Source organism: Phascolarctos cinereus, unplaced genomic scaffold (assembly GCF_003287225.1).
Source record: "Phascolarctos cinereus isolate Bilbo 61053 unplaced genomic scaffold, phaCin_HiC Scaffold_2;HRSCAF=192, whole genome shotgun sequence".
Taxonomy (NCBI): Eukaryota; Metazoa; Chordata; class Mammalia; order Diprotodontia; family Phascolarctidae; genus Phascolarctos; species Phascolarctos cinereus.
In genome coordinates, this window is record NW_027555625.1 from 233,742,000 (window position 1) to 233,756,389 (window position 14,390).

At 39.2% G+C, this 14,390-nt stretch overlaps 1 protein-coding gene across 10 annotated transcripts in view; it reads right to left on the bottom strand.

Moving 5' to 3' along the window:
- Positions 1 to 14,390, bottom strand: part of NFATC2 (nuclear factor of activated T cells 2) — a 273,083-nt gene that overhangs the window by 98,391 nt on the left and 160,302 nt on the right. For 2 of the 10 annotated variants that reach the window (XM_020984227.2, XM_020984226.2), the window contains exon 10: positions 1,286 to 1,373. The exons of the other annotated variants lie outside the window; for them this stretch is intronic. In XM_020984227.2, the coding sequence (XP_020839886.1) occupies positions 1,330 to 1,373 (44 nt within the window). In that variant the 3' untranslated portion in view covers positions 1,286 to 1,329. The remainder of the gene's footprint in view (positions 1 to 1,285; positions 1,374 to 14,390) is intronic. 10 annotated transcript variants of the gene reach the window in all.

Sequence of the window (14,390 nt, forward strand, 5' to 3'; positions counted from 1 at the left end):
AGAGATCAGCTTATCCCGTCCCATCATTTTTCAGATGAAAGAACTGAGGCCCAGAAGTGGGAAAGCCACACAGGTAATAAGAAGTGGAGTGAGACTTGGTACTCAAGTCTTCAGACTTCCAGTTTTCTTTTCACTACAAAAAAGGTAGCTTGAAACATACAGCCAACTTTCAATTATTCATGTTTATGTAAGACTAATCCTAAATCCTTTCTTATTTGGCTTTGGGATGCATGATATGATTTTTCCCTGGCAGTCTGAACTTCCTAATTGTACTTGGCTCAGAATAATACTGAAAGGAAGATGTATTTGCTCAGGGCACAGACCAAGGCTCACAGGAGCCTGGTATATACCTGGGATGGGGGAAGGGGAGCAGCAAGCCATCCTAGAGTGAAAAATTAGCTCAGAGACAATTGACCAGGTGGAAAAAAAAATAAGTGAAATCCATGGATAATTAAGAGTAGCCTTTACATCAAAATGAACAGAAGACAACTTCAACTCAGGGTGAGATTTTACAACTTCCTAAAACATAGGTTTCACAAGCATGTGTCCAAATAATAGAGGTAGTGTGCCAGCAAATACTCTCCCCATCTGGCCAATTAAAAACCCCCAGAAACTCCTGAGTGAAGAGCTTTGTAAAAGAATACCATAGAGAAAGCCCTTTTACTGCATGAAGGTTAGCATGGAGACACCAGTTTTCTGAGTCTAAGGGGGTACGTATATGGATATAAGATGCTCAACAGATCCCCACAATGAATCATCTTAATAGAGCTAACAGCGTCACCTGAACAGAAAAATGGCAAAGGTCATTTAGGGGCAGCCCTGGTTTCAATGAAGCCCAGCTTCCCTTTTGTACCTGGCCAAGGGACCTACTCATCTACAGGTTTGTCCCACAGGTAGAAATCCCACTAATAGCCATGGAATTTTCTTGACTGAACACAGGGGACACTGGTGAAATGCTTGCAAATAGAGGCAGGCCCTCAGCCATAAGCTTCCAATGACAAGAGATCTTTGATCTGCATTTGCAAACAAATATGTGCACAGGTTCTCTTGAGCCATGGTAGTTAATGGGTCATGCCAAAGGGTGCCATTTAAAAAAGTATGCATTTCCCAATATCATATCCCACCACAGTGTTTGTCTATAAGCTACATCCCTGAAGATGAAAGGGAAATAATAATAATACAGTATTTTTAATCCATGGGAACACATGGCATGAGGGCCTTTTTGGAGAAAAAAAAAGGTTAAGAAAACACACAGCTGGAGAAAAAGGCAGAAAATGTTGGTTACCTTCAACTTTGAATTCTCGTATCAAAGATCACAGTCATTCTGTTTCATATTATGTTTTGTATCCAGCTAAGGTGTGTATCTATCAGCTCTGAAAAAGATTTGCAAAACCATTTTTGAGAAAAAAAAAATCACCTTTGACCTGTTACTTTTGCAACTCATGCCGCATTTTGTAAGTCTAATTGGGATCTCTTTAAGCAGTGAAGTTTTGCCCAGGCCTGGGATTTCACTGGTTTAGTATTCCTAGCACTTAGCACAGTGCCTGGCACATAGTAGGTGCTTAATAAATATTTATTGGCTGAATGACTGTAGGAGACTTACTGGGGTAGAAACAGCCTCTCCTAATGTAGATCAGCGACTATTCTGCAACTTGAGTCTTCTAGACTTGTGTGGGGCACTGAGTGTCTAATCCATGGTCCCATAGATAGTGTATGTCAGAGGCAGACTCCATCTAAGTCTTTCCAGCTCCAAGGCCAGCACTCTATCCATTGTGCCATGCTGTCTATCAAGCTATTACAGATCCCAGACAAAACTTAACCACTGGCCATTTTGGAAGCCCAGACTCAGTACCATGTTTGCCTGTGTTGTTTTATTTTGGTATTTTTACTGGATACGTAGAACACAAAAACAATCACAGAGATAAGAGAGTTGCTTTTGAAAGTAATTCACAAAAGGCGGAAATTTGGGAGTGTTGTTATGACCAGGAGTATGGCTTTATAGAATTTGGTCAAATATGGTAGCACCATCTTTGTAGAACTATGATTTCATGCAATCATAAACTTCTAGAATCTGCAAAGGTCTTTTGGCCAAGTTTTCATTTCATAAACTGGGCAGAGAAGCAGTCAGTTTGTTCAGTCTCACACTAAGTTTCTCAACATCAGTACGTTAAAGATACATTCTGATACTTGATTAATACCAACAGAAATAGAAAATGCATTTGGGGACCTGCTTACATTTAATTATTCTTGAGAATTCTATGAAGATATGATAAATATGGGCCCAGTTTCCTTCTTTATGCTGATATAACCACTAAAGTCATGCAAATTCTTAAGACTCGGCATATTTCCTTCCTGTTTTTCACAGATAATATGAACAAACTCAAAGTTCCTATTTTTCAATACGATGGCAATATAAAAGTATAGAGATACTTTTTTAAAAGTAATAAAAGGAGTGTTTCCTGATTTAACATCTTTCAAATTTGTACCTCATTTTTTACTGTAATTTTAATCTACAATATATACACATCTTTTTCAAAGGTTGGTTCAGAAAAGTACATTTTAATCACATCTTTGAATACATGGTTTAGAGATATTGTCACATTTTGGGCCACAATTTGGCCCAAATATTGTTTGGACTAATTATTGTTGGTACAGTCATGTAAATCAGAAATTTACTTCGAGGAGAGAAGTAGTGCCTAATACACTGGTCCGTGAAACATTGGTGCCTGCCTTTAAAAAGATCTTCAAGGGGCATGTCTGTATTATAGATGAGACCAACTTAAAATGAGATCTGTCCTTCCAACTATTTCTGCAACTGCATCCCTTTGTATGGAGTCTCCAACACGTACTGTTTTTTGTGCTAAGGAATGTGTATGGAAAAACTAGCGAGGGCTGCTTATTTCCAAAAAGATGGGGTTGGACTAGGTGACTTCAAAGGTCTGCAGAACAATGGAAAGAATCCTAGTTTTAGAGTCAAAGGATCTGAGTCTGACTCCCAGATGTGCCCACCTATATGACCTCGGGTAAGTCACTTAATGCCTCCAAGCCCCAGTTTTCTCACATGGAAAAAGGAGAAATTGGACCAGATGACCACTAAGGTTCCTTCCAGCTCAAAGGCTATGATGCCTCCCTGCTTTAAATACAAAAATTAGGAGGAAGGCTAGATGACCTCCGTGGTCCCTCCTAGCTCCATATCTACAATCTTATAATCTAACATTCTTTCTCCTGTCTGTAGTATATACAAATGCTGTACATCTGTCAGACTGTCTTTAGTGTCCTTATAGCCCACAAACTAGCACAGGACCTTGCATATAATAGGTGCCCAATAAATATTTGTTGAATTGAATGAATTTATTAAACAAAAACCCCACTGAAGGTTTAAGGATATGACTTCATTAGACTTATCCTATGTAATTGTAACCAAAATTCTTTAGAAGATTTTACAAGAATGTTAATTACCCATCAGAGGATGTGCCTAATCTTTACAGAGAGGTGAAAACTGATGAGGGAGCAGTCTAGCTACCCCTCGGCCCCAAATGGAAACATACTGTTTATTATCAGACTCCTTATGCTTATAACCACCAGAACTTCTCTGCTAAGGTAAGATTTATGGTCAACTGAAAAGAGCCAAAATGAAGAGGATTAGGCCAAATGACTTCTAAGGACCCTTTCATTCTGATGCTCTAACATTCTAAGTTCTTTGACATGCTATACTCTAAGGTCCCTCCCAAGTCTAACATTCTGTGTTCTTTAATATTCTACATTCTAAGGTCCCTCTCTGCTCTGACATTCTATTTTCTAAGGACACTCATAGCTTTAACGTTCTATGTTCTAAGATCTCTCCCAACTCTGACATTCTATGATTCCTAAAGGGCAAGAGAGTGTTTATGGCTCTTCATGAACATTTGTGGGTATGTGGTAAGCCAAGATCCTTGCTTTGTCTTTACTGTTCTTCAGAAATCCAAGGCCCATGGGTTCAATAAAAATGCTGGTATAGTCCCTTTCCCACAATGTGATGGAGCAATTTCATTGGCAATATAGGACAGTTAAGAAAGAGCCCTAGTGCCTGGTCCTTTTTCTGTCTCACCCTTCCATTAGGCAACCATCTATGGTACTTTTTTTTCCAGACACATTTGATTTGACATAAATTGTCAAGTGGAAAAAGTTAAAGGGAAACAATTTACTGAAAGATCTCACAATGAAAACCAGCTCTTTTCATGCAGACAGAAACACAAGAGCCGTTTCATGCTGAAATGACAACACTGCATTCAAAATTCAATTTAATTTAACACTTACAAAGTACTTTCTATGTGTAAAGCACTGTGCTAGGTGCTAGAGACACAACGACAAAAAACAATCCCTGTCCTCAAGGAGCTTACATTCTACTGGGATATGTGACATGAACAACAGAGGTAAATATAAGGAGATTTGAGAAGAGGGAGGACACAAACATCTGAAAGGGCAGGGGAGAGCAGATCAAAGAGATTTCACAGAGGAGAGACTAAGGTAGGCAGACTGATATGAAAAGGCTTTCAGAAGTTTGATCATTATGGAAAGATGGTTTCAGAGTCCTAGTAGAAAGCAAATGTCTGTGGCAATGTATTTTTTTTTTTTTAGTGAGGCAATCAGGGTTAAGTGTCTTGCCCAAGGTCACAGCTAGTATGTGTCAAGTGTCTGGTCTGAGGCCGGATTTGAACTCAGGTCCTCCTGACTTCAGGGCCGGTGCTCTATCCACTGCACCACCTAGCTGCCCCCGTGGCAACGTATTATTAACCTGTCTTTGAGTAGATGCAGAAGCATTGCTAAGACAGAGGGTATCTTGAAAACAGTTGCTGTTCCTTGAATAAGACACAACACTTCCTAACTCTGTGCAGTTTCACTGCCTATCCCTCATGCCTGGGCTTCTCTCCCTCCTCATCTCTGCCTCTCTGATTCCCTGGCTTCCTTCAAGTCTCAGCTAAAGTGTCACCTTCTACAAGAAGCCTTCCGAGTTCTCCTTAATTTCAGCACCTTCCCTCTAAGACTTGCATGTATCTTGTTTGGACATAGTTGCTTCCATGTTGTTTCTCTCATTAAATTGTGAGTTCCTTGACAGCAGGGACTGTTTTCGACTTCCTCAGCATTCCCAGCACAGTGTCTGGCATACAGTAGGTACTTAAGAAATGCTTGTTCTTTTGAAGTGGCTTCAACCTGGTGCTACAAAATTTATAGGAAACTTAACTTGGGCCAGCTGAGCCAAATACCTTTTTATGCCCCATAATTTTCACAAGTTCTTGTTATCAAAACAAAGTAAAACTACTACAAAGGAAAACAGACATAAGCAAGGTAGAAAAGGTCTTTGCATCTCTGATTCCTAGGTTTCTAATCTATGTTATTTTTAAAAAAAGACTGGATTCAAACCCAGGTCTCCTGACTCCAAGGCTAGGTCTCAAGATACTGACTTAGGGCATAGGATGTCAGAGAAGGAAAGAGCCATTTAACACAAAATTTTAGACCTGAAAGGAGCTTTGGAACCTAGAACAACAAAGCTGAAAGTGGCTTGAGAACATAGAAAATTGAATGCTAGAGTTCTTCTCGTAAACTAGCTTCTTGAGGACAGAGGCTGACATTTTCCATCTTTGTATCCCTCACAGAATCTTGGTTATAGTGAAAACTTAATAAATATTGACTGAATTGAATTGAATTGAACCAGAAGGGATCTATAAGAGCCTTAATTCTAGGTCCCATATTTTAATCTTCTAATCAGCATTTCTACCCTGGCTGATGCAGTCTGCTGCCACATCAGGGGACTCTGATCTTCCCCCACCCCCACCCCCTTTCAGGAACTTGAGGAAAAAAGAAAATTAATGTTTGTGCAAAGGGTTTTATTTTTGAGGTACAACTTCCTGTTCAGTTATTGGGTTTGAGTACTTTATCATTGATCTCTCATCAGGAGATTCTATGATAGTCAAAATAAGCAGTAAGCAAAAGGATGAGCTTAGATCCACTGGCAACTAGCAAAGAGTTGTGTGGTGGGGGAAAAGAGCTTTGGAAGTCCCCTTTAGAGAAAGACAGGAAAACACAGCTGGATGGCTCACCATCGTAAAGGGATTTCTGTCATTCTAGGTTTACTGTGACACCCAACATGTGATGAAATTTGACACAAGCTAAGAGAAATACTTTGTGGCTGTCATTCTTGTTTTTGTTTTTTGTTGTTTTACTTTGACCAAGAAGATACCAAGGATGCTCCTTGGTTTTCTAGAGCAAGGATCTCAAATCCTTATTTGGGCCACATCAAGCCACTTCTACCCTCCCTCCCCCAAATATATTAATTGGCCATTTCTCCTAAGGAATATATAGCCAGGTTGTCAAATTTTTGAGAAGAGAAACAAAGCAAAATTTAGGTAGCAGTAGTACAATGAGATGAGTACTCTAAATTTAAAACAAACATACAATTTGAATTTGGGACCACTGCTCTCCATAGAATTGGGGACTAGATCTATGATTTCACTAGTATAGGAAACTCTGGGAGAAGAACACTGTCTTCCAGGGAACCTGATCTGCAACTAAAGAGTATTAGGAAGTTGTTGGGAGCACTGAAAGACTCAGTCTTGGATCACACAGCTAGTATGTAACAGAAAGAGGATTTGAACCTAAGTCTTCCTGGCTCTATGCTTAGTTCTATATCCGCTACCCAATGCTGCCACTCATAAAACTCTGCTCTTAATAAAAAAATCTATAAAGTACGACTTGCTGGAACAGAGGAAACTGAATTTAGTTCACATAAAATGAAGAGCAATGTTATTTCCCTAAATATCTAAATAAGAAATGAGCACGTATTATCAGACTGAATGGATTTTTGTTAAAGGAGAGAGAATTAACTGTGTCTGCCCACTCTGAAATCAATCCCAAAGAGAGCAGTAAATACATCTCTCTTTAGATCATACCACCTTGGAAGAACTGAAAACTTACAAGTCCATAGAAATATCTATGAAAACAGTGGCACAAAACCCCTGAAGCTTGGGATAGTGTGCTCTCCACCCTCAAAGCAGAGCCCCACTTTAACAAAGAGTTAAAAGTCAAGAAATAGACTGGAAAACGAGCAAACAACAGAAAAAAATTCTGACCATAGAAATTTACTATAATGAAAACATTAAAACACACTCAGAAGAAGATAACAAAGTTAAAGTTCCAATATCCAAAGCCTCTAAGAAAAATATGAATTGGTCTCAGGCCATTGAAGAGTTCAAAAAGGATTTTGAAAATAAAGTAAGAGAGGTAGAAGAAAAATTGGAAAGAGAAATGAGAGTGATGCAAGAAAATTATGAAAAATGAGCCAATAGCTTGGTAAAAGAGATGCAAAAAACACTGAAGAAAATAACACCTTAAAAAAACAGACTAGGCCAAATGGTAAAAGAGGTATAAAAAGTCAATGAGAAGAAGAATGTCTTGAAAACCAGAACTGGCCATATGGAAAAAGAGGCACAAAAATCCACTGAAGAAAAGACAAACTCCTTAAAAAGTAGAATTGGTCAGATGGAAAAAGAGATAGAAAAACTCATTGAAGAAAATAATTCCTTAAAAATTAGAATTATGCAAATGGGAGCTAATGACTTCATAAGAAATCAAAAAACAATAAAACAAAACCAAAAGAATGAAATATCTCATTAGAAAAACAACTGATCTGGAAAATAGATCCAGGAGAGATAATTTTAAAATTATTGGACTACCTGAAATCCATTATAAAAAAGGGGGCATAAGGGGCAGCTAGGTGGTGCAGAGGATGGAGCACTGGCCCTGAATTCAGGAGGACCTGAGTTCAAATCCGGCCTCAGACACATAGCACTTACTAGCTGTGTGACCCTGGGCAAGTCACTTAACCCCATTGCCTAGCCAAAAAAAAATAAAAAGTTAAAAAAAAATAAAAAAGGAGGCCTAGATATCATCTTTCAAGAAATTATCAAGGAAAACTGCCCTGATGTTCTAGAACTAGAGGGTAAAATAGAAATGGAAAGAATCCACTGATCACCTCTTGAAAGAGAACCTAAAATGAAAACTCTCAAGAATATTATAGCCAAATTCCAGAGCTCCCAGATCAAGGAGAAAATATTGCAAGCAGACAGAAAGAAATGATTCAAGTACTCTGAAGCCACAGTCATAAAAAAAAAAAAAAGATTTAGCAGCTTCTATATTAAAGGATCAGAGGGCTTGGAATACAATATTCCAGAGGGCAAAAGAGTTAGGATTACAACCAAGAATCCCCTACCCCCCCCAAAAAAAAATTGAGTATAATCTTTCAGGGGGAAAAATGAACATCCAATGAAATAGAGAACTTTCAAGCATTCTTGATGAAAATACCAGAGCTGAATATAAAATTTGACTTTTAAATACCAGACTCAAGAGAAGCATAAAAAGGTAAACTGGAAAGGAAAACCATAAGGGACTTAATAAGGTTAAACTGTTTACATATCTACATGGGAAGATGATACTTGTAACTCAAAAACTTTCCCATTGTTAGGGCAGGTATGAGTATATATATATAAAGGGCACAGGTGTGAGTTGAATATGAAGGGATGATATCTAAAAAAATAAAATCAAGGGTGAGAAAGAGGAATGCCCTGGGAGAAAGGGAAAAGGAGGGTAGGATGGGGTAAATTAACTCACATAAAAGAGGCAAGAAAATATACAGTGGAGGGGAAGATAGGGAAGGTGAAGGGGGGAGTGAGTAAACCTTACTGTCATCAGAATTGGCTCAAAGAAGGAATAACATACACACTTAATTGAGTATAGATATCTATCTTACCCGACAGGAACGTAGGAGGAGAAGGGGATAAGAGAAGGGGGAGTGGTTATAGAAGGGAGGGCAAATTGGAGGAGGTAGTAGTCAGAAGCAAAACACTTTTGAGGAGGGACAGGGTGAAATGGGAGAGCAAATAGAATTAATGGTAGGGGTGGGATAGGATGGAGGGAAATATATTTAGCAATTGTAACTGTGAAAAAATTTTTGAAGAAAGTTTCTCTGATAAAGGCCTCATTTCTCAAATATATAGAGAACTGAATCAAATTTATTAAAATAGAAGCCATTCCCCAATTGATGAGTGATCAAGAGATATGAACAGTTTTCAGAAGAAGTAATCAAAGCTATCTATAACCATATGAAAATATGCTCTAAATTACTAATGATTGGAGGAACACAAATTGAAACAATTCTGAGGTTAGATTGGCTACTAGGACAGAAAAGGAGAATGACAAATGTTGGAGGGGATGTGGGGAAAATGAGGCATTAATGCACTGTTGGTGGAGTTGTGAACTGATTCAACCATTCTTTAGAGCAATTTGGAGCTATGCCCAAAAGGCTATAGAACTGTGCATACTCTTTGACCTAGCAATACCACTACTAGGTCTATATCCAAAAAGAGATAAAAAGGGGGGGAAAGACCTATATGTATCCAAATATTTATAGCAGCTCTTTTCTGGTGGCAGGGAGTTGGAAATTGGGAGGATGTCTATCAACTGGGGAATGGCTGAACAAATTGTGGTATGTGATTGTGATGGAACACTATTGTGCTATAAGGATGCTCTCAGAAACACCTGGAAAGACTTACATGAGCTGATGCAAAGTGAAATGTACTGTGTACAAAGTAACAGCAATATTGTAAGACGATCAGCTGTGAATGACTCATCTATCCTCAGTAACACAAGGATCCAAGAAAACTCTGAAGGACTTATGATGAAAAACACTATCCATCCCCAGACAAAGAACTGATGGTGTTTGAATACAGATTGTAGCATAATTTTTTTTTTACTTTATTTTTCTTGAGGATTTTTTTTCCTTGATCTATGTTTTCTTTTACAACATGACTAATATGGAAATATGTTTTGCATGACCACACATATATAACCTATATTGAATTGCTTGCTTTTTCAATGAGGGGAGAAGGGAGGAAGGAAGGGAGAGAATTTGGAACTCAAAGTTTGAAAAATGAATGTTAAAAATTATTTTACATGAAATAGGGGGAAATAAAATAAATACTAAGAATTCAATAAGATTAAAAAAGTGATTTACGCTGGTCAGTAGTTGGGACTATCCAGAGCAATATTAAGACTAGAAAGCATAGAGGAGACTGTCTTCACAGAAAACTTAAAAACTGTAACCTAAAGGTCACTGAGTAAAAGGTGTTATATACCAAGAATAAAACCTTCTGGGTTATTAGGGTTTTTCCTTTCATTTTTTCTGAAAGGGATGCACTTAGAAAAAACAGACTTGACACTGCCTCTCTTCTTTCTTTCTTTCTTTCTTTCTTTCTTTCTTTCTTTCTTTCTTTCTTTCTTTCTTTCTTTCTTTCTTTCAGGCAACTGGGGTTAAATGACTTACCTAGGGTCACACAGCTAGTAAGTGTCAAGTGTTTGGTCTGAGGCCAAATTTGAACTCAGGTCCTCCTGACTTCAGGGCCAGTGCTCTATCCACTGGGCCACCTAGCTGCCCCTGCCTCTGTTCTTACAACTTGTTCTGAAATGGACAGTTCAGAATATATGTCACAAGGAGTCAAGGACAGAAGAGAATATGGCCCCCTTGTAGGCCCATCGGGTTCCTAAAAAGCAGCAATGGTGACAGTATTATTTGAATAGTATTATTTGTCTACAGAGTGAGAATTCTACTTTGGTTTTGATACTACTCTTATTTTCTACTAAGGGTGCTAGATCAGAGATTAGCTTGCTAGTTAATTACACATGACAGAGAACTGAGCCAAGCATGCTGGATGTCTTTAGAGTATCAATTATGAAATCAGTGTATGATTCACTAATTGGTGCCAATATCCTATTACCCCTTACCAAGGGAAACAGCTAAATAATCACAGTTACTGCAAACATAAAATGATCACCATATGTGACCGAATGTCCTGAATTTCTTAAGGAATCTGTGGAATAAAGGATATTATACACAGCTATGCAGGCCCCGGCACACAGAAAACAGGTAGGCACAGTGGGAGAGAGTGCTGGGCTTAGAGTCAAGGAGACCTGGGTTGGAATCCTGTGTCAGATATTTACTGTAGCTCTGTGTCTATGACCCCTATGTTTCAGAGCATACTGGAACAGGAAGAGTGCTGGACTTTGGAGCCAAAAGACCTGGACATAAGTCCTGGCTCTGAGGTTTAATAAATTTGTGAGCCTGGATAAGTGTCTGAAACTCAGTTTTATTATCTGTTAAATGGGAATAATAATACTTATACTATCTTAGCATCATAGACTTAGAGCAAGAAGGACTCATAGAGGAGATCAAGTGTAGCATCTTCAACTTTCATTTGAGAAACTTGAAGCTCAGTATTGAAGTGACTTGCCCGAGGTCACACTGGCAGTATCTGAGACAGAATTTGAACTCAAATTCTCTGTCTTCAGATTCCATGCGGGAACTAGATGGTACAGTAGGTAGAGCACTATGCTTAGAGTCAAGAAAACCCAAGTTCAAACCTGACCTCAGACACTTCCTACCCATGTGATTGTAGGCAAGCTGCTTAACCTCTGTCTGCCTCAGTTTCCCCAACTGTAAAATGAGGCTAATAATAACACCTACCCTCCGGAGTTGTTGTAAGGATCAAATGAAATAATATTTGTTAAGTGCTTAGCACAATATCTGGCACTTAGTAGGTACTTAATAGATGTTTATTTCCTTCCTTTCTAAAGTATAATAACACTGTTGCCAGGAAGATTTTTTTTTGAGGTCAGAGAATGCTTCAGAAAGTACTATCTAAATGTGAGTTTTTATGGTATTTTAAATTGTTTAACGTTGATGCTCATAAAAAATTATTATAGAGGACTCAGGTATATGATAGATCAAAGTATAAAGCAGTATTGGACGAAAAAGACTGAGTACACATGCTTCTGAAGCTCCAGGAGGGTTATAACAAACGCAGCATTTTGTCCTGAGATTAATGGTTTGGGAAAAGATTGCAATCTAATATTTCATACTTTGCATTATTCCAATTGGGCACAATTAGATTGTGTTGCAGCTTAGCTAACCCTCCCCTATCTATCATGCAGCGAACAAGGCACTGGAGACCACAAGGCTTCTAAAATAGCAACGGGCAGGCAGAAAGCGCTCTAAACAAACCACAGCCCACTCCCTCCTCCTTCTGCAGCTTCCTCACAGCCTGGCTCACACCCCCTGCCAAAAGGCAAGGCGAGTCACAAGGCAGGAGCTTTAAAATGCGTTTTTAACAAAATGGAAATATCAAAAAAAAAAAATCAACAACACTTCTGCTAGAACAAATTCAGACTTTGCAAAGAAATAGAGAAATTGTAGCATAATATAATGGCTCAAAATCAGTCCAAGAAATCTACAATCCCTTTTCCTCCTTTTCTAAATCCCATAATTAGGTCACTTACAATAACCATCCAATTTAGACAGTTACAAGTATAATTTAGCTCTTGATCAAATGCTTTCTTTTATTGTTCTCTAATTGTTTCATGGGCAGCTAGGTGGTGCAATATATAAGCCTGGAGTCGAGGAAACTCAACTTCCTAAGTTCAAATCTGGCCTCAGACACTTACTAGCTGTGTGACCCTGGGCAAGTCACTTAACCCTGTTTGCCTCAGTTTCCTCATCTGTAAAATGCGCTGGAGAAGGAAATGGCAAACCACTCCGGTATCCTTGCCAAGAAAACCCCATAGGGAGTTACAAAGAGTTGGACATGACTGAAAAACAACTGACAATAATTGTTTCATGTTTGTTAAATCTTGAATCGCCCAAAGATTTAACATCTTCAAAAGGTTTTTCTTTAAATGATTGAGTTGATCACTCCCAATGCTACCCATCCACAGCCTTTTAGGATCATGGCCTTGGAGGTAGAAGGGACATTAGATAGTATCTAGTCCAAACTCTTCATTTTTCATAGAAGAAAATGGAACCCCAGAGAGTTTAAGTGACTTGCTCACTCAAGATCATATAGGTAGTGGGGGCAGGTAGGTGGTGCAGTGAATAGAGAACCGGCCTTGAAGTCAGGAGGACCTGAGTTCAAACCCAGCCTCAGACCAAACACTTGACACTTACTAGCTGTGTGACCCTGGCAAGTCACTTAACCCCAATTGCCTAAAAAAAAAATCATATAGGTAGTAAGTGGCAGAGGCAGGATGTTTAACCCAACTCCTCTGGGTCCAAAGTCAGGATTTTTTCCATATCCCACTGCCGCCCTTGAATACAAATCAGGTGCTCAACAACTGTCAAAGTAAAGGCACCAGAAGCACCAATACCAACAGAATTCAGCAAGAGATCCTATCTTCCTTTGATCCCAACATTCCTCTAGGTATAGGCTTGTAAGTGAGCCTCATGGACCCAGGAGGTCCTCACCTAGAGGCCTTTCTTATTCTGGAGGACACAGGCCTTATGCCAAAAGTACCTCCTTTGCAGAGTCAGTCTGAGTGCCCGATGAGAAACATGCACCTGCGGGGGGGGGGGGGGGGTGATTACTCTGTAAGACAGATCCTTCATCTAGAAGCTTTTCCTTTAAGGATCTCAGACAAGTAGCAACAAGAGTCTGGCTCTAGCCTAACAGGAACGGGTGGAGATAACAGGGGGATCCAGATCTGTAATGTCAAGCCTTCAAAGTCAGAGCAAATTATGCATGCTCTCTTACTAAACTTTTGAGTTCATTCCATGGACCCATCCCTTTTACTTTATTTTATCATAGCTCATGGGGACCCGGGAGGATTTGCCAAAATTGGAACCAGACAATCCTAAAACACATACTGTCTCCAAGCCACGAGATGATGCATCCCAAAAGCCTCCACTCCCCACTAGCGCCTTAATAAAACACCACCTTAAGAGCGATCTAGTGCTTTAAGAACTTTCACCCAAGTGCTCTGCCTTTGATCATCTCCTTCGGACACTCACAACCACCTTTACAGGTAGGCAGGGTGAGTAGGCATCTTTGGCAGATGGAGCTGGTGAGAGTAAGCAACTCACCTGGAAAATGAAGTGAGTTAGAACAGATGTCTAATGTGTGCTCTGCTTTTAGCTCCTATAGCCTCTAACTTTCCAAAGTCACACAAATAGGACAGCCACAACCACTAACTCCGGGTCTCCTGTCTCCCAGGCCTGACATCTTTTTTTATGAATTTCACATTGTTCCTCAAAGAAATCACGGAGGTGCATGGATAAAAATGATTGACACATCATTGAATCCACCCTAATTTCTTCACCATGCCATTGAAAAAAAACCTATGCTGTTTTCAGATTTAAATTCTTGTCCAGGGATCTGGGTGCAAATTGAAAATGAAATTGAATTGAAAACCAAATCCAGCTGATTTAGAGAAAAAATATTCAGCCACTCAGAAACAGGGGAACTAGAAAAGGTAACAGCACCCTACCCCTTCCTTTTTGCTGTTACTGATTCTTCTTACAGACAACATGCTCA